Source organism: Scophthalmus maximus, chromosome 3, assembly GCF_022379125.1.
Source record: "Scophthalmus maximus strain ysfricsl-2021 chromosome 3, ASM2237912v1, whole genome shotgun sequence".
Taxonomy (NCBI): domain Eukaryota; kingdom Metazoa; phylum Chordata; class Actinopteri; order Pleuronectiformes; family Scophthalmidae; genus Scophthalmus; species Scophthalmus maximus.
Genome location: NC_061517.1, coordinates 28479415 through 28499623, shown reverse-complemented (window position 1 = coordinate 28499623; position 20209 = coordinate 28479415). Strand labels below are relative to the sequence as shown.

General features: G+C 44.3%; 1 protein-coding gene across 1 annotated transcript; it reads left to right on the top strand.

The window, feature by feature from the left end:
- Positions 1–5282: 5282 nt before the first annotated feature.
- Positions 5283–19311, top strand: stk35 (serine/threonine kinase 35). Its single transcript, XM_035645605.2, has 3 exons — positions 5283–5998; positions 7518–8342; positions 16900–19311. The coding sequence occupies exons 1-2, from the start codon at positions 5434–5436 to the stop codon at positions 8261–8263; spliced, it is 1311 nt and encodes a 436-aa protein (XP_035501498.2). The 5' UTR covers positions 5283–5433; the 3' UTR covers positions 8264–8342; positions 16900–19311.
- Positions 19312–20209: the final 898 nt, after the last annotated feature.

The window sequence follows — 20209 nt, the reverse complement described above, 5'->3', positions numbered from 1 at the left end:
AATACAGTCCATTTATAATTCACTGAAGTACAAATTTGTGGTGACTGCACCTTACTTGATTAATTGTGCTTCTTTATACATGAAATAGTGTACCTATTTCTCAACTACATTTATCTCACTCCTATAGTTGCTAGTAATTTGAAAGATTAAGGTTACTAATTTGATGCATTGTTATTGATTAAACATACCAACAGCGTATGAAATAATTGAATTTAACTCACCTCAACCTGCTACAATAATACTAACAGTGCATAATAATACATCAGTAATTATAATGTCATTATAAAGTATGTATTAACACATCGATCACAGGTAATTTTGCAAGTGTATGTGTGTGTGTGTGTGTGTGTGTGTGTGTGTGTAAGTAAATACTATTGCTACTTCCTCCCATACTTCCATCCATCTGTATGTATACTGCTTTATCCTTTTTTAAGGGTCATGGGGTGCTGGGGCCGATCCCAGCTGACATGAGTGAGAGGCGAGAGGCGGGGTTCTCCCTGGGCCAGCCTATCACATGCTCATGACAATCATTCACACTCACATTCTGAATTGGGACCACGGCTCCACGATGCCACCGCACAGACTCAAGCTCCAAATGACATCAAGAGCGCAAGATGGTGACACGCTTTCCGGGGATGCTTTCGCTTCTTTTTTGTACGGGAGGATGTGGAGATGCGTCGTCCATTTTTATATACGCAGTCTATGATTATAACATAGATTATAACATCTTGTGTCGCAAATGCAACAATGACTGAAGCTCTGTGACCATTTCCACCAGACGCCATGTTTCGTGGCAGAGACAACAAATATTTTAATTTGAGTGTTGTTTCTCATTGCTAGATTTTCCAAATCTAAAAACGTCTTTTGTCAGCTGAACACTAAATGCTGTTCAAATATTATGTGTGAAATAATATGACTCTGCCTCCTCCTATAGGTTCTTGCTCCTTTGCTGATGCAAGTCCTTATCGGACCTCTTTCTTTTCAAAGGCCGCCTTTTCCTAATGTCCTTGTTTTTGTTCCCTCTCCCTCCTCGCTCCTCTACTGTTGTGCGTGGCCCTGATTTATCCTTGTTAGTAAAGGTGATAATAGCTGTGGAGAGTTCAAGGCTACAAGGCTAAACATACAAAACCACAAAAATGATATCAAATACTTATAATTTACATTTAAAATACAACACAATGCTAAATATCACACCAAAGGTAGGGGGCCTTGTCAAATGGACCCTCAACACTTCAAGAAGGATCACCAGTGTCTTTTTCGGCATGAGGAGACAAAACAAGAAGACGTGTGGAAAACATGGGCTCTTCCATTAGAGCTGAAAGGTTTTAAACATAGAAAAGATATGCAGAAATGACCACTTAACGATAATTTCAATATAAAATACAATTAATTGTACAGTACAGTTTTGTACTGTATGTGAGGTTCATAACAGAAGTACCTTCAGTTATGAACCTCACATACCTTTAAAAAGGAGACTGGTGACGCGTCCTCGGGGTCCATGAAAACAGGCATCCGGCACCACTCCTGTATTTTTGGTCAGACAGCTGGTGTATTGTTGAGGTGATGTCTCTTTAGTTACAAATGTTTATTTGATGTGTTAGGCAATGGAACATTCTCTAAATCTTTCTATATTTTACTATTCTGTTGGGTAAATGATCATATTATTATAATGACTTCATTCATATATATATATATATATACAGACACACACACACACACACATAAAATGCAGATATCGTTATCAACCCAGTTATTTTAGAGATATGGATTGACCTGACTGTTTTAAATCACACCTGCGATATGATTTAAAACCTGAAATACACTTGAGACAGAATGACCAATGTCAGCGCGCCCTCTGCTGACATCCCAGATATGTAATCGTGAAGCTCAACTACAAGAAGCAGTAATGTGTGGGGCAGCTAGTTGCTCACGTTCAGAAAATACTACAATCGAGAAGGAGCAATGGCAATAAGTAAGATGAGGGGCAACCAATCAGAAAGACTGCATCATTGTTCTCGCCAGTCCATACTACAACCTAGCCCTGGAGTTTACACACTAAGACGGGGTGAGCAGAGATTTGTCCATGTTTGTTGTGTGGTGTTTGCGTTATTTCAAATACTTTATTCACTATATAAAACACAATGGTAATGAAAATGACAGGGTAGTGAGGTTACAACATAACCTTCAAACCCCTGTCTTGTAGAAGGAATGTAAGTAGTGTTCAAGTTCTTGTTTGTTTTCATATTGTGTCATTCAGCTTCTGAGAAATGAACTAAATATGAAGTGAGGTCTCCTCACTTAGATTCCTGCTGATTACAGTGCAGTGGCCTAAGCCTCGCTAAATTCCCCTTTTGATTCAAGCCGACAAATAAAGCTTTACCGACCGCTGAGCTGTGACAATAGACGGTCTGCTCTCTGAGTTCAGCCTTTACTGGCACAAGTAAAGGGCTGTCAGGATTGAAAACCACTCTGACGGTTGGTTCCACAACTTCAGGCCTGGTTGGGTTGAAGGAGGAGTATGGAAGCAAATCAACTCCAGAAAAAACAGCAATTTAGCAAATGAACCCTGAAACTAACCCTTAGAATTAGAATAGTTATCATCATTGTAATGGAAAGAATAGTGCAAGTTGAATCAGGAAGATATAGACCGTAGATGTCTTAGGCAGAAGTATTTATTACAGGAGGTCAATATTGAGATTTCTGATATACGTTACACAAATCAAAAAGTGCATGATGTCCCAAAAACCTCCCTGTCCCGGTCAGAGTGAAGTCTTTAACCAGTTCATCATCAAGCAGGCAGAATGGCTCCATAGTATCTCCTCAGAAAGGCTCTGTCCTCGATGATCTAGGACTATGTCGCCCAGAGAGAAAGCGACTGTCGCGGCCTGCCATAGATAAGATGACATCGCACAGAGAGGAGAGGAGAGAATTTTCACGAAAACCCTCACACTGATGAGGACAGGGCTGGGCTTTCACCCGGAGACATGTGTGGGACTGTGGCCACCACAGTAAAATTGCAACCGCTAACAGGGTGAACAGGCTCCATTACCTTGTGATTAAAGGTAATGGAGAACCACTGCTGGGGAGAAAGACATCCGTGAAGCTAGGAGTGCTGCACATTTGTTGAATTGTCTTGAAAAACACACTCCAGCAGCCATATTCCAATGTGTTCCAGGAGGTAGGACAGAGATGGCAAATAAACTGGCTGGCATTGAAGGTTCTGAGGACGTTTCAGATTGGAATCATAGGGGGGCATTCACTGGCCATGTCCCCCATAATGAGTTATGAGCAGTAGCTGTCAGCCACAACCAATAGATGATTTTGGGACTGACCAGTCCAACCAAATTGTTTTACAACCGTGTCCTGCCAGCAGTTTCAATGGCAGGGAGTGGTCAATTGTCTCCACTCAAAATACATGGATTGTCATTTGATTTGTAAATGAGTCCGCTGAGGTCACAGAGCGCCTGCTAACCACAGCAACAGCGGAAAAGGGAGATGCACGTTAACAGGCAGAGCTGAGCAAAGTTGGACGGGACACACCAAAGATACGGTGGCGTCCAGAAGCAACTGCAAGAGAAACTAAGACACCTTATGTACACTGTCTAAATCACCGGCTACACTTGTAGTACATGCAACGCTACCTTTTACATCCTAATTATGAGTGGAATTGGGCAGCTGTGGTTCAGGAGGTAGAGGGTCGGTGGTTAGATCCCCGCTTCCCCCAGTCGGCATGCCTCGTCTTGTGTGTAATTTTTGTAATTTGCAAACCACAACCAAATGCGCACCCGGCAGGGGACACTTTATGGTGGCGCACCGCTGATTCCATTTCTGGTTTCCGGCACCGCTGTAAATTCAACACAAATGCGACGTATTCTGAACCGTTTTGTGCGACAATCGTATTCAACACGACGTAGCAAACACGGAGACTCACACGGAGGCCGGTCCACCTCATGTAACTATATTAAACTGATTCAAAGTTGTGATTATAGATATATGAACACATAGTTATGGACAATATATTCAATTTCTGTGAATAAGATCTTCTAAATATAACACACTGTAGCTTTAAGCATGATATCTCAATGGCCATTTTCAGGAAGCGGATCCTCCTAACATTGGTCGAGACGCTGGGAACACCCTGGCCTATCACAGGGCCACATACAGAGACGGACAACCATTCACTCTCACATTCACACCTACGGTCAATTTAGAGTCTCCAATGAACCTGACCCCATTCTGCATGTCTCTGGACTGTGGGAGGAAGCCGGAGAACCCAGAGAGAACCCACGCACACATGGGGAGAACATGCAAACTCCACACAGAAAGGCCCTGGTTGGTTTGAACTGGCATTCGAACCCAGAACCTTCTTGGTGTGAGGCAAAAGTACTAACCACTACACCACCGTGCAGCCCTGAATAATTACATTAAACATGAAAATAAAAAAAATGCACTTAATTACAAATAGCACTTAAAGTGTTTTTTGCCGATTTGATGAATGTTTTTGTACTTATTAATTCTTGCACTTTGAGTAACATATTCATGTTTGAATGCACTTATTGTGAGTCGCTTTGGACAAAAGCATCTGCTAAAGGAATGTGGTACAATACAACATACAATTTAACAGGTCACAGAATAAAACAATATTAAAATAATTCAGAAATCAGTATTTCTGTGTCTGTCTGTCAGACGCCTACTTTTAAGTCACTTTTAAAAACCAATTTCTATAGACTTGCTTTCATGTGTTTTTATATTGTCTTTTTATACCTTTGTCTTTCTTATACAGATATGTGACCTGAAAACCGTATTATTATTGGAATGCTTTTTTTAATTGTGTGTGATTTGTATGTTTTTGTGAAAGCACTTTGTGAAAGGTGCTATATAAATACAGTTATTATTATTATTATTAATAATAATAATAATAATAATAATAATAATAATAATAATAATAATAATAATAATAGTATTATTATGTACATGCCTGTGTACACATGCCTTGGCCCCGCGCTGCCACGGAAGGGCTCCGTGTGGACGGACGGAGCCCCCGGTACCGGTTGACTCTGCCTCGGCTCCACCACCCGCGCCGGTCACGTCCCCGTCCTTCCTGTCGGCCCACTGCCGGTTCCGGTGTTTGAAAAAACATAGCAACAGACGTCGCGCGCGCGCCACCCCTCGTCCACGGGACCAGCGGGCCCAGCCATTCGCTCTCTCCCTCCGCCAATCGGCGCGCCGGGCCGCCTGCGGCCGAGGCCCCGCCCCCTCTTCACTGCCTGTGCTCGGCAGCTGGAACATTTTGTTTGAGAAGCCGGAGAACAGGTCGTCGTCCCAGCCTCCGGTCCCCTCTCCGCTCCACAGAGGACCCCTCCGGACGACGGGCAGCACGAGACGTCATTCGTCCAGAGTCAGAGTGATGACAGAGAAACACGGCCGCCCTTCATGCCTACTCTCAACAAAAAAGAAGTTATGGATTTTTGCGACGGGAAGAAAAGGAGAAAGGTAAGCGGCGGTGCGCGGGCCTGCAGGCGGAGTGTGGCCGGGAGGATGAGGCGGGGGGCCGGGAAGGTCCTCCGCTCCCTCACGGTGGAGGACAACAACCACACCGAGCCCATGGAGGAGGAGGAGGAGGAGGAGGAGGAGGGCTGCTTCTCCATCAGCTTCCTGCGCAACGAGCGGCCGGAGCCCGGCGCGGCGGCGGCGGCGGCGGCCCCCCGGTACAGTCTGCTGCGGGAGGTGGGCCGCGGCAGCTACGGGGTGGTGTACGAGGCCGTGGCCCGGAGGACGGGCGCCAGGGTGGCGGTCAAGCGGCTCCAGTGCGACGCCCCGGAGAACGTGGAGCTGGCGCTGGCCGAGTTCTGGGCCCTGACGAGCCTGGAGAACCGCCACCAGAACGTGGTGCAGCTGGAGGAGTGCGTCCTGCAGCGGAACGGCCTGGCGCAGAAGATGAGCCACGGGAACAAGAGGTCCAAGCAGTACCTGCGGCTGGTGGAGACGTCCCTCAAAGGTACAGGGGACCGTGTTCTGCCAGCTCCAGACGCAAATGCAAACTTTGGGATTTCTTGTATTTAATACAAGATCACTAACTGAGGAGCTTTGTTTTAGTTATTCAGTATCATGTTCCCTGTCAGTCTGTTGCCCAGGGCCACTTATTAAATACCCATCTAAAAACAACAACAACAGCAACAACAACAAACACAAATGTGCACGTCACAGTTATTTCCAGACATATCAATGACCTTTTGTCATTTTCTTTGCACCAATGTTCTGATGAACAATGATACTGTGTGCGGTTGCCATATCTGTTCTTCGACAAACTAAGGAACGCCATTAAATCATGCACCGTGTACGTGTGTAACGTGCAGTGAGGCGTCCTATAGCTGGCACAAGGGCGCACACTGTGCAGGCCTGGGCTCACGAGAGAACACAGTGTACTCACTTGGATAACACGGTAACCCGTTGCACGTCGACTGGAATTCCACACACCGCAACGAGGACATCACAGTTTAAGATGAGCCATGGTGATGGCATACGTTGTCACACGACAGCTACATCTGTTTGTGTCACTGCTGCAGTTTGACCTACTTTTCCAGTCCTTTGTTATTGATCGGCTGGCCTGAGACACATTCAGACCGACTGGTCAATCTATTCAGTTTTGACTCACATGTGCCAACCAACCTGTTATGTTAAAAGAAAAAATAGCACGTTTATAAATGAACCAATTTCCAGCGTTTGCTTGTTTTCTCATAATAGCCTGGCTGTTACGTAAGTGTCACCGTTCAGGCTCTTGAAATCAAATATTCATCTCGGGCTGACATCTATTCATCAAGTGCCGTTGTTCAGGATTTCGGATGAATGGATTGCAAAGGACTTGCTGTTTTTCCCGTATGCCCACTTGTATCTTTCTTTCAGTCCACAGAACCTGTTTTTGTGTAAGTGTAAAGCCAAGTAGTCAGCAGCCTGAGTACAACACAGCCCCCAGTAGTCGTCCACAGAGGTCGGGTGGGGGAGCAGCGCTGTTTGGACATTGTGAAAGAGTTACGGCAGAAGAGACAGTGAAATCAGGAAGTGCCCGCATTTTCAATCAAAGACTTTGGGATTGGTATTTTATTGAACACGTCTGTTTAGGTGGTGGACTTTGTAAAAATATTATTGTCTATCAGAGACTGATTATTTCAGATACAATATGTTAGTATCAACATATACAACAACAAATGTCTGTACATGAACCTGTGCAAAAAACTTTCTTTTTATTGGGGGGCCACGTCCCCTGAAACTTAAGCTGCGTTTCGAACCAATAGTACCTTAGAAGTTTTATTCCCACGAATGAAAACTTTCATGCAGACTGTTGTTTGCCTGTAGTACAGCCGCGGTCTGATCGACAGAGGGAGAGATTAACGCGAACCAGCCTGTTGAATGTAAAGGATACATTGTTGTGGTGTTTGTGTGTGGGGTGTGTGTGTGTTTGAAAGCTGTTATCTCACTAATCAGGTCATGTCTGTCCCTGTCCAATCTGCACGCTGCAGGAGAGCGCATCCTGGGTTACCCGGAGGAGCCGTGCTATCTCTGGTTCGTCATGGAGTTCTGCGAGGGCGGAGACCTCAACCAGTATATTTTGTCCCGCCGGCCCGACCCCCAGACCAACAGGAGCTTCATGCGCCAGTTGACGAGTGCCGTGGCTTTCCTGCACAAGAACAACATAGTCCATCGCGACCTGAAGCCGGACAACATTCTCATCTCACAGAAGTCAGGTTTACCTGTTCTCAAAGTTGCCGACTTTGGACTCAGCAAAGTTTGTGCTGGCCTAAACTCCAAGAGCAGCGACGAGCACCCCGCAGCAGCGGCAGGTGGCAGAGGCAGCAACCAGAACAACAACATCATCAACATAAACAAGTTCTGGCTGTCATCGGCTTGTGGCTCAGACTTCTACATGGCCCCGGAGGTGTGGGAGGGCCACTACACAGCCAAGGCCGATATCTTCGCCCTGGGCATCATCATCTGGGCAATGGTCGAGCGAATCACCTTCATCGACTCGGAGTCCAAGCGCGAACTGCTGGGCACCTATATACGGCAAGGCACCGAGATTGTACCTGTCGGGGAGGCTCTGTTGGAGAACCCCAAGATGGTTCTCCACATCCCCCAGAGGGCCAGGAGCTCCATGTCCGAGGGTGTGAAAAAACTCCTCCAAGACATGCTCTCGGTCAACCCTCAGGACAGGCCGGACGCATTCCAGCTGGAGGTGCGGATGGACCAAGTCACGTGTGCGGCATGATGGCGGCCCCCACCTTTCCAAAACCTCTCCTTATTTCTTTACCCTGACCTGTCAACAAAGGGAGCTCTCTCCTTTCCAGGTAGGCGTGACTTCCATGATAACTTACTAGTGATACTGTTTTCTTATTTTTTTTTTCCAAATACAGCTAAACCATACAACAGGTAATTTCACGGACTAAGTAGTGGGAAGTAAAACCTGCAGGCTCCTCCTGTGACATAGGACTCACCACCAGTGGCTTCAATAGAACACTGGCCTTTGGTGACTTGGGCGGGACACTCACAATCTTTAGTTGACACCATTATCTCATCTTATCCATCTGAAACATCAGCATGTGTTGGTCACCCCTTGTGTGAAGTCACGAGTTGGTGGGGTGTACATCTTAGAAAGGTATGTTCACTGCTCTGCTTTACAATGAAAAGAGAATACATTTCTAATAACTTTCAGTGTCAGGTGAGAGATTCCAGGAGTAACAAAACATAAACCACTTTAATAGGCAGGAAATTGAATTTGGTGATCTACTGAGCCATTGGAGACACAAGTGGCTGACAGGACATCAGATAACATGTCGGCCTCCCACAGCGCTGTCATGGAATCAGGATTAATGACAGGGAACGTATCTCCTGCCGAGCACTGACGTCAGGACACAAGCCAGAGCCGCTGTTAGGGTTAACAAGATAATGGATGTCAATAGATTGGACAAGGTGTTTGGGAATCGTCCTTAAGTGAATTTAAATCAGAATCGTGTCAAGTAGGTTCTCCACATAAGGAATTGGCTTTGGTGATTGGTGCATAGCAAACAGCCAAAAAACACAATAATAAGAAAAAAATAAGGGGATGATAAGGAAAATTAATTCAAACCAAATCAACGTAAAAAGCAGAGGAGCAATAACAAATGTAATATATGAAAAGTAAAACTATACAGAATGTGCGACATGACAAATTGTGCAATGTGTTGCTGAGATTTAACAGCTTATGCAAGATGTTCAAAAACGTATTAACGTATTATTATGTAACGCATAATGTTCCTGGGCGGCTGGGGCTTTAAAAAACCACGGTGAGGGTGTGTGTGTGAGTGACAGAAATCTTTTCTGTTTTGTTTTCTCAGAGATGCACTTGCAGTGAATTTCTTTTTTGTTTTTCTGGACACATTTTCTACAGGACACATGCTTCATCTGATTCATATTCACTGCTGGCAGTGGATCACATCTCTCATTAAAAACTTCTGTTCCAACACATTGCTGACTGTTGCACGAGCCCCCCTCGTCCTGTGATATTTACGTCCTTCCACTGGCTGTGAACATGCATAACTGGTTTATTTTCCACCAGAGAACATCATGACAAATTAGGTCAGCATTTTTTAAAATCAGACGAGAAAGACGTTTTTCGCTGGTCCCCTCTGCAACAGTGGGACTCTGACTTTCGCTAACGTTTTCCTCCAAACTCTGTAAAATGACATCGCTGATCACCATCTCCATAAGGTAACATACAACTACATACAACTGCTGAACAGGTGTTATCCCCTTCACCTGTCAGTGGTCATAATATGATGGCCTTGTTATTCCCACCACTGTGGATTGTGAGAAATGACCGTCAGCATTGTTGCTGCTTCTTCTTTCAGAATGAAGGGAATAGGTTTGACTGTCAACACATGTTTTACCCTACATGAATAAATGATAGGAGTGGAGTTTTTTAAATGTTCAGTTAGTAAGTCAGCTGAGACTCTGGAAAAATAATCAGAACCTTTACTTAATCCTGACATATCCTCAACGACAGTACTAGTTTTGAGTGAATATTTTAGAAATAATATCTGCCACCCCCTCCCCCAAAACAAACATGCACCCTCAGTAGGAAGTCACTTCTCCTGCAGTGTACCGAAACTGTCCCTTTCAAGATGTGAATTGTCTCAGTTTGCTATTTAGAGCGGAAAAGTCCTTGTAGAACGTCACCAGTCACCGAGTGGATGCTCAGTGACCCGGACCCTCCCTCTGCTTGTTTGAACCTGAACCCGCCATTGACGAGGACTAATCCCAGCGATTGTTTGACAATTAACTGTACAATCCCACAGCCATTCATTGTCATCCCCTCATTGTAAGCCCCTACCCATAGACACACACACACACACACACACACACACTGTGACGTAACACCTCTCTGCTCTCAGCTGTCAGCGACGGTGGACTCTGAAGATGCCTCTGCGTGTAATTCCGCTGCTGCAGATTGGCCCCGTTCTCTTGTGGCATGGTGGAAGAGCCTCTTACGCAACAGGCCCTCGGCCCTCGGCCCTCGGCCCTCGGCCCTCGGCCCTGCACTGGCTCAGTGAGAGAGGGACTAGTGCCTGTAAACGAAGAGAGAGAGGGAGGGCAGTTGTTTCTGCTGCGTGTGTTTTTATGTCGGGAGCTGGTTAACTGATGGGACGGCCGACGGCGTCACCGTGACGTGCTCGGATCACTGAGGAGATTTAACAGCTACAGAGAAACAGAGACGTTTCTGCTGGGACATATATGGGGCTGATATGGTCTCTGGGAGTCTGTGGGATTTGATCCTGTCAGTGTGACCTTGATTATTTTTATTATTGATTCATGCACACACGATAGATCACCATACTAATATGTAAGTGTTTACATCGTGTTGCCTTCACTGCTGGTAGTCTAGTAGTGACCAATAACCAATCATGAGGCGAGTGCGAGGGGACTGCGCCATTTTTAAAATCTTTTTAAGCATTTTTCACTGCGCCTTATGGCAGCACAATAATACACCTATTTTACCCTTTTGTGACAGTTCCTATATACACGTATATACTTTTTTTAAAAAGTAGAATGGACAAATTTTGTTTCTCGTACTGTACTGTAAGTGTGGCAACGAGTGTTGTCTCCATCGATTTTGGCGAAGTACAACCAGACTTCGACTGGTTCACTCTCTGCGCCACCGCCACACGGGGCACTAGGTCTGCGTATGTGAAGGGCAGTGGGAGCTGGCGCCGCAGCACTGATAACGTCGGATCTTATCATAATTTAGCCCCGGGGCCTGTTTAATACCGGCTTTCTTTGACCAACCCTAACTATGCCTGATTTATTTTTCCCAGCAACATTCAGCGAAGAAGAATATCAGGGTCAGTGTCAATCAGAGACAAAGTATCCTTCTCTTCCTCTGATTGGCTCAGACCTTGGTATTCTTCGTGGCTCTATGCTGGTGGGGAAAAAACATAACGCTACACACACAGACAGACAAGCTAAATGTTAGGCGCACCGGTGTAAACAATATTGGTCACATATGCATATGGATGCCTGAAGATCCATGAATTATTCCCTGAGAAACCTGTGAAAATTTTAAAAATCCCCCTATCTTGCAATGTTAAAGAAAGTGATGACCAATTACCCGATCCGCCCCTTTGTCTGGATCTGTGCCAAAATTTTATGGGTATCCATGTCCATGTCCAATCCTTCCAAGTTTTGTGGAATTCCATTCAGTTGTGTTTTGCATAATCCTGCAACAAACAAACCAACCAACGGCGGAGTTGATGACATCATTGTAACAGCAGTTTAAAAAAACCCAACATAAATACAATTTGATTCTGTCTTTAGGCACATACGTTATATTTAAGGACATTTTGGCAGCAACATAACCAAGTGTATCTCTGTTTTGAGTGTCATCTCCCCATCTCACCCCTCCTCCCTCCCTCGCTCTTCTGTTGTGCTGGACAATGAGAGTGCTGCTCCTGGTTCAGGGCTTATGGAGGCTTGCGTCGGGAACATTATGTCCTCTCGCTGCCTGCCAGCCGCGTGCCGCCTCACTCTAAACCAGGCCAGCGCACTGTAAGCTCTGGCCCTCTCCGCATGAAAACTCTTTATTTTAGGAATCTTTGTTGATTCCAGTGACGGTCTGATCCGACTTTTTTACAAGTTGGGGCATTTCCAGGCAGCACTCATGAATGCCCCCTGTACCGTAATGACTATGCTGTTGCCTTCAAGCAAGGTTTGGTGTTTTTCTGTTTGCATATACGTCTTCCATCTTCGTCATTATCCCAAAGCGGTGTGCATTTTAAACAAAGGCTGTAGGGTCTGGGGGAAAATGCTGATCTGGCTCCTCCGAAGGAAGTGAGGTTGTTTGGACGGCAGTTTGAAGGCAGAGTACAGTGTGTTCTGTATTTGTACTGGCTCAGCCAGAGAGGGGGTATAATTGGAGGGCTGAGAAATGGCCACCTTTTTATGGGATTTTGGGAGTGGGTGTGATGAGCACGTTGCTCTTCTTGTGCAACCTGGTTGTTAAGGCACACATTCATTGGCTGTAAAGCCTGTAAATATTTCCTCAGGGCCCTCAGGGTTCAGGGCAACAACTGCAAAAACAAGTTCTTACACAAGTGAAGCACTTCTTTATGTAGAGTAAGAGGAGAAGTCTGAGTGAAGATACCAAGCAGGTTCAGTAGTCTGATCCCTTTCTTTTTATTTTCTATGACACATAAAAACCCCAAATGCACCTTCCAGCATCATGTGCAGTCATGGAAACCCTGGATCCCACAGGGCTCTGGGATAACATTGATCCACATTTTTGCCAGTCCGCTGTTCCCATTCATGGTGGCTGTGTTGGGTCTAATGGCTCGTAAGCTCTTTACACTGTGTTAATCTCCTCACAGTCTGCGCAACCCGCTGCAGTTGCTGGACGTGGTCATATTCTGGTACCGTGTTTTCACTGCTGACAGTTCACATTGTATGATGGCTCCATAACAAAGCTGAGCGGGTTCACTTTGACCGGTAAATAATAAATGATAAGAGGCGTGGTCAGAGTCGGTTGAAGAGAGCTGAGATTTTTGGATTTGCTGCGTCGCCGCTGCTGTCGACGGCACGCACTGACCCGTGACAAAATAAAGAGCATAAGAACTTCAAGATGGCAGGATTACCTGAGGGCTGCAGATGGTTAAACAAGGGGAAACAAACTTCTGACCAATGTGAGCTATTGTTTTTGAAACTCTGGAGAAACTCTGAGGATCTACTTGTGATGGGTTGGTCAGGACCAGATTTGACCAAGCAGTTATTTAAGTATTTGAAGAAATGATTAACAAAATGAAGTGACAATAGTAGTCGTGGTGGTCCTACTCTCATTTTATGACATTCATTCTAATGCTTGTTTTGCATTTTCATCTGGTTTTGTTGTATTTGTACCCCGTGTTCCCAACAAAGGTCTGTTGACATATAAAAAAAAATTATTATAAGGATCAATCAGACAGCTGTTATTCTACTGATCAGGACAGATGGACATATCTCTTTTAATGGCAGCTCTGTTTAAATAGAAAGCATAAGACACCCATTGACCGAATGTCATCCCAACTCTTGTTGCATTGATCAATTTGCCCACTGGTTATCTAAGGTGGCCATTATATTGCCCTTTGTCCAACCCTGTCTTTGCTGGAAATTATTTGTCAGTTTGACTTCAAGGGAAAGGCCCTGCAACTAAACGTTCATAATAAACAATTTTGGTGAATGCCTGCCATGTGGAATGTGTTGCCTTGCACACCCACAACACCACCCTGAGCTCTTCAAAAAAAAAGAAAGGCCTGTTTTCCCTCTCGTAAACATAGAGAGCTGCCACAGTTTCCAAGGATCACAAGAAACCAGCCTCAACCGCTTCCCCCGAAGAAACTGGTCTTTGCTGTCTGTCTGCTTTTAGATTATGCAACAACAAATGGCTGGGAGGATGTCCAAGTTTGTCCAGTACTCGCTGGGTTTCGACCTTCACCTCGTTTCCTTTTGTTAAGTTTATTCATGTAGCAGTAACACCTTTAACAGAGCAGTAGGGAGAAAAGAGATACGCCGATGTCACCGAGGGTCTGCCCACAGGGGGGGTTTCGGATGTTTATATGAGGCAGCGTGTTAGTTTTACCAGACACAAACTCCACTAACAACACTAATCTGAATCAACCAACGGAACGTGCACATTCCTGCATGCTTCTCTTTTCATAAAGACCCTGAAAACTTGAAACCTGAAAGCATTTCTACCACATTTGATTTGAGTGTAACCCTTCTAGAATACGACGGCTTCATTGCCTTTTGTTCAGTGGGACGTCAGTCAGATGTCAGGCAGTGTTGTGTCGTGCGGTGTAGATGAAATGGACGTTACCGTCCCCTTGAAGGGGATTGACGGAGCTGACTGGGGTTCGGTGTCAACAGGGTGGAGACCTGAATCAACGTCCCCCAGTTGAAATAAATTCTCTCTAGTAACTTATTACCTCCAAAAACAAGGTTGTGTTTGCACCCCCTCTTTTTTTGTTGTTGTTTGTTTGTTTGTCAGCAGGAAAGTTGGTAGAATGATGGGACCTATGGACATAGGCCAAGAAAGAACCCATTACATTTTGGCATGGGCGGGTCCAGGAATTTTTCACTCTCTTTAACATTGCGAGACAGGACTTTTTGAGCGATTTCACAGGGGACTGATATGTGTGCAATTTGGATCTAGCAGATTTCAATATGGTCTCATGTGGGGACTGTTGGGCCTTGGCGGAGGCGTGTGCTTTACTGAGTGTCATTCTTATTTTTATAATTGATCATGTAAACACGTAGTGAGAACTGTCATTTGGATCCACCTCCGATTGAAAGGGAAACAAACGTTTGTATGTGGCTCACAGTCAGAGTGTGGAGTTGTGTTGCCCAACTCAGGTATGAGAGGCATGCCCAATAAAAGTGCGCCTCAGGTCGGAGAGTTGAGAATGTTCGCACACGGCCACGCCAGCTGGGTTCAGGCGGACGCCTTGGAGCACTGTGAGCTCCACAAAACTGGGGTTTTAAAGAGCACATTTTTGACCAGGAAAACAGGAATGTAATTCTTATGCTTGTCCAAAGCTTAGAGGTGAGCAGAAGAGGCTAAATAAGCCTCTGTCAACCCCTGAGCCAAAAACAGGTTGTTGGTGCCTGGCGTTTGACAAGACAATATACGGCCCAACAGCAAAGCGGTGGCAACACAGTTACAGAAGAACCTTTAAAATAATCAATCCTGTGGATTAACATTTTCACACTGTGAGTAGTAATCTGTATTCCTCCTCAGTGGTGACATAGGCACTTTCCATTCAGCATATCATGAGGACAAAACAGTGCACATCCTTGCAGTGTGTTTACGAACAGAGTCCCCCAAGGCAGGCCACAATGATAGTAACTGAGTGAATACAAGCTACTGCCTCATAGATGTTTAAATCGGTTTTTAAACTTCCTTTTGTCAATACAACTTTTAAACAGTGGCAGAGAAGGCCAGGCTGGGCCACTAAATTCACTTTTGTGTAAGCATTGCACTGTAGTGTATATTTCTATACACATCTGTTGAGTCTATGCATAAAGTGTTGTCTTTTCACGGCTGCAGCAAGTCCATGACAAATGTCACTTTCTGCATGACAACAAAGTTCATCTTGAATCCGGAACGATCCGTCATTCAACATCTCCAGTGTGCGTGCTCCCCGCTAAGCCGACCCATTTGCGTTCCTGCCACGTGCTGCCAGGTTATGCAACCCCGCGAGAAGAGGAACAAACTGCTTTGAGGCCAAGCCGTGGCACGTCAGGGGCTGGGCTATTATTAGAGCAAAGGCACTGAACTGAGCCTGGCCACATCTGCATGAACACACTGGGCTTTCAGGTGGTGTGGTCCTTTGACCGCAGGTAGTTGTAAAACCACCGTGACACCACCAGGGACTTGACCATTGTTGAGCAGCCAGTGACGTTGTTGAAGCGCCACCGCCTGTGATGGTGTCGTGTTGTTTGTTTCTGATGATGAAGTTGAGCCGTGGGGACGTTGTTGGGGTTTGAAGGTCCTTCGAGGGGCCTGAGCACAAGAGCATAGCTCTAATCATGGTTGGATTCATAAGAGATGCACGTAATGCATTAAGATGAACAATATCAAAAACTACTATTAAAATTACAGACCAATATGAATTTCTACTAATTCAAAAATCAGCCATAACATTAAAACCAGTTACCTGTTGTGGCTGATGGCTTGATAAACTATAAGTGTAGATGTTTTCATTTACTTTGCTACATTTTGTCCTGAAGGAAGATTACAGTTTATTACAACTTAGTTTTTATTTTTTGCTCCAAAAAGACTCGTCTATCTTACAAGTGTGTCCATAACCTACATTGGCCTGTTGGACTTTTTCTTATAATGCAGTGTAGAAGACTTATCTTATCTCTGTTTGGGCAATATTTTTAAAAAATAATTATAATTATTATGATAATAATCAATAATAACATTAAACTTTAGTTGTATAGCTCTGTTTTTAACAAACTTACAAAGTGCTTAAGAGAAAGAAACAAAATGATTTTAAAAAGAGGAACTATCAAAACAAGAGAACGATGATAAAACAGAGAAGTTACACACAAAATAAAACATGTTAAATATTCATCCAGTCCCAATGACTGAGAAGTGACATATCGATAGAAATATAAAGAGTTTAAAATGCTTCTACACATACTGTCCTTTTGAGTGAGCGTCCTGTTGTCTGTAGAAAATGTCCCAACTTGAGAGATTTAGATGCATTTTACAGATATCTGCCTGTATAACAAGAGTGTTTTATTTCCTTCACGATGACAGGAAAAGCATTTGTCATAAAAGTATTGTTTCCTTGTTGCTCCATGCTGACATGTCCATACTTTGTGTCTCTGCAGCTTTGTTTACTACGCGGACGCGGACTCCGATGGAAAAAGGGACTCTGACAAACTGAACTGTGAAAAGAATCTACAATCGTAATTTGAATTTGGAAGTGATGGACGGGGCTGCTGGTTCCACAAGTCCGCGACAGGAGCAGGATGTGAATCAGATCCCCGGCAGTGTTCTCCCCCAGCAGCAGTGCCCCTGTCCAGTCACTGCTGCATGGAGCCGAGGAGGATTAACTGGAGGAGGATGTCGCTGAGACCTGGATGGATGTGACAGCCAGGTTGATGACATGTGTTGAAGTTTGCCCCCCACAGCCCCAGTATAGGCCTGCTCCTCCCGAACATTAGCAATGTACTGAGCTGTGGCACAGATGACCCGACTGGATTGTGTCTGTGTTCTGAAGTCGAAGCGTGGGCGAGCCCTCATTCGACTAGATATGATTCATGGCCTCCATCTCCGTGCCTTAAACGTGATTCACACCAAGTGCGATTGGAATTTTTTAAATAAAATGACGAATGAGTCTGGAACTTCTTTTGTATCACGCAGGTTTCCTGCCTGACGAAATGCACAGGACCAATGAACTCTTTTTGCATTCAATGATGTCATACTTTTTAAACAATGTCCCAGGCAGCAATAATGTCAAGTCAGAATGTGATCATTTGGTGTCCCTCCTCCACCCCAAAAAACTTGAGCGCAACCATGCCGAATATCAGAAAACTTTAACTGGAATGCCGTTGTCAAAAATGTGGTTGTAGTGTCACGTCCGCTCGCGTAAAAAGAAGGGTCACAAAGACGTCTCACGAATCTGTGCCACACTCCCGAGGCAGAATAAATGTGATTATTAATGGTCATTGTGTTGTTTTGAAAGGGGAACAATGGGATTCATGTGTTCGAAGCAGCAGGCCTGTATCAGCTCCAATCAGTACTGTGAAATATTAACCAAACAATGTCCAGCAGGGAATCAGACGGGTTTTATGGGGCATTCGTTTCTGTTAAATCCAAAGAACGCGAGTTGGACAAAAATTGTGTCAATCGTCACTGCAGAGCTTAGTATTAACGCATTTGCTCAAATAACCTCTGACCAAGAAACAATCGCGATTATTTGTTGGACTAACTTCTGTTATGGTCGTTTTAGAAATAACACTGGACACGTTGAAATATCATGTCACCACGAGATGTGGAGCGTTTGTTCTTTATGCTTCCTTTTGAGTTTGAAGCCTTCTGATCGTTGTGATATGGATAACGGGTCATTTGATGGGAACAGTGTGACACCTGAGCAGTATTGAGCCATCTGTGGTTTAATCCTTTTCCTCTTTTCTTTTGTGTATGTGATTTGAGGACTCTCACAGGAAATTGGAAGATTTGCCATCTGGAAATAATCCCCAAAAGCAGCCCGGGGTCACCCATCCTCACTGTCCCTTCCCTCCTCCCTTCTTTATTGAACTGATTCAGACCCTTTTGCAGTGGCATGCAGTTGTGTAGAATACTTTCAGGCGGTGGTTCGTTGGAGCTCACTATTGTTGCATATCAGGGCTGGTTTCGCTCTCAATCGTGCAAGTGGATCACTACGAGTAAATCCCGGGGATCAACAGAAGTATCAAGCCCCGTGTGTCATGACTGGGTTAGATGGTACTTGAAGCGACAAAGTTCGAATTCACCGAAAAACAAAGGATCCCTAATGTGGTGGGAAAAGGTATATAAAGGCTTTTTTAATGTTCCAGACCAAGAAAACCTCCATCTTATTCTTTCCAGCGCAGATTAGAAGAACGACCAGCAGTGTGGTCCTACCTCATCCTCAGCTCTCTGACACATCATGTCACAAGTCTCCTCAATGGTTCTTTACCTCGGACTGAATTTCTTTAATCCTGAACCAGCTTCTGGCTGACTTCTCTGTGTGGTGTTCTGCGTAGTTACATGGAAAATCTAGCTCTTTACAATGGCTTTGTCTGCAGCGCCTGATGTCACCTCTCTCTGCTCAGCAGTGTCAACAATATTCATGTTTCTCAAAGCGTAAAATCTGACATGCCTACTGACCCTATTGGCCATTGCCAGGTTGATAGTGCATTAGCTAACAGGGGACCTTTACAACTTAATCATCACGACTGACTCTCGCTGTCCACTGTTTTTCATGAGACGTTCATTGAGCTTTTCTTAACTAGTATTGATTCCACTTGAAAAACGCTTCACACTATGCAAAATGCTTCAATGCCTCACTGTAAGCACTGTAAAGCCATGCCCCCTCTGAAACATCCGTGTGTAATATCTTCTACCCACTTTTTCTTATAGTGTATATTTTCAGTGTACAAAAAAGGTTTCTTTCAAATGTTGTGTACAAAGGATGTTTTGGAAAGCATAATACAATCATGTTTTTTTTTGCCCTGTAAATATGTTTGACAGCTTTTCTTGGAATAAATGATAAAAACTACAACTGTCTGGATTATTGAATGTGTTTGTGTGTGTGGGGGGGGGGGACGTGTACATACACACAGTCTAGAGTTTTTGAAAAATTTGTTAATTCAAGAATTTTAAAAACATTTGGATGGGAGCAACATACTGTACAGGCATCAATATGGTTTTCGTAAAAAAATGTGAACAGAAAAGACTCTTTTGCAGCTTGTCCATAACATTTTTAAAGATTTAGATAGCAAAAAATGTTCTCTCGGCATAATCTTAGACCTGTCAAAAGCCTTTGACACTGTCGATCATGACATCCTTATTTCAAAATTACAAAAATATGATTTTCATGATGTTTTTTAAAAATGGTTTTATCATTATTTACAGGACAGAGAACAATATCTATCCATAAACAGGCAAAACTCTAACAGAGCTAAGCTACTGTGTGGGGTACCTCAGGGTCAAACCCTTGGAGCTCTCTTTTTTTGATTTACATAAGATCTGTAATAATGCATTGCCTATTTTATTTAATGGTGACACATGTCTTCTTGTTTAACATCAACATTTTGCACACTGATTTGAAAAACAGATGAAGGGCTATCATCAATTTCTAAATGGTTTCAGATGAACACACTCACTCATTATAATTAAATCGAATCCAGTCAACCAGTGTATCTCTGGTATCTCTCTGGAACACTTGGAAACAAGGTTCTCAGACTAGTACTTATATGATCAGCTGTTACCTTTGAACTCAAAGGCTCCACAGCGGCACCATCAGTACATCATGTGGACACAATCTTGAATCCATCACATCAGGCGAAATAGTCAATGACCACAGTGTCCAGTCGTAGCGATGGATGGTGATAATTGGATTTGTGTGGCCGCAGTGAAAAATCTATATTGTCTTATTTTACAGCATCTATGTCC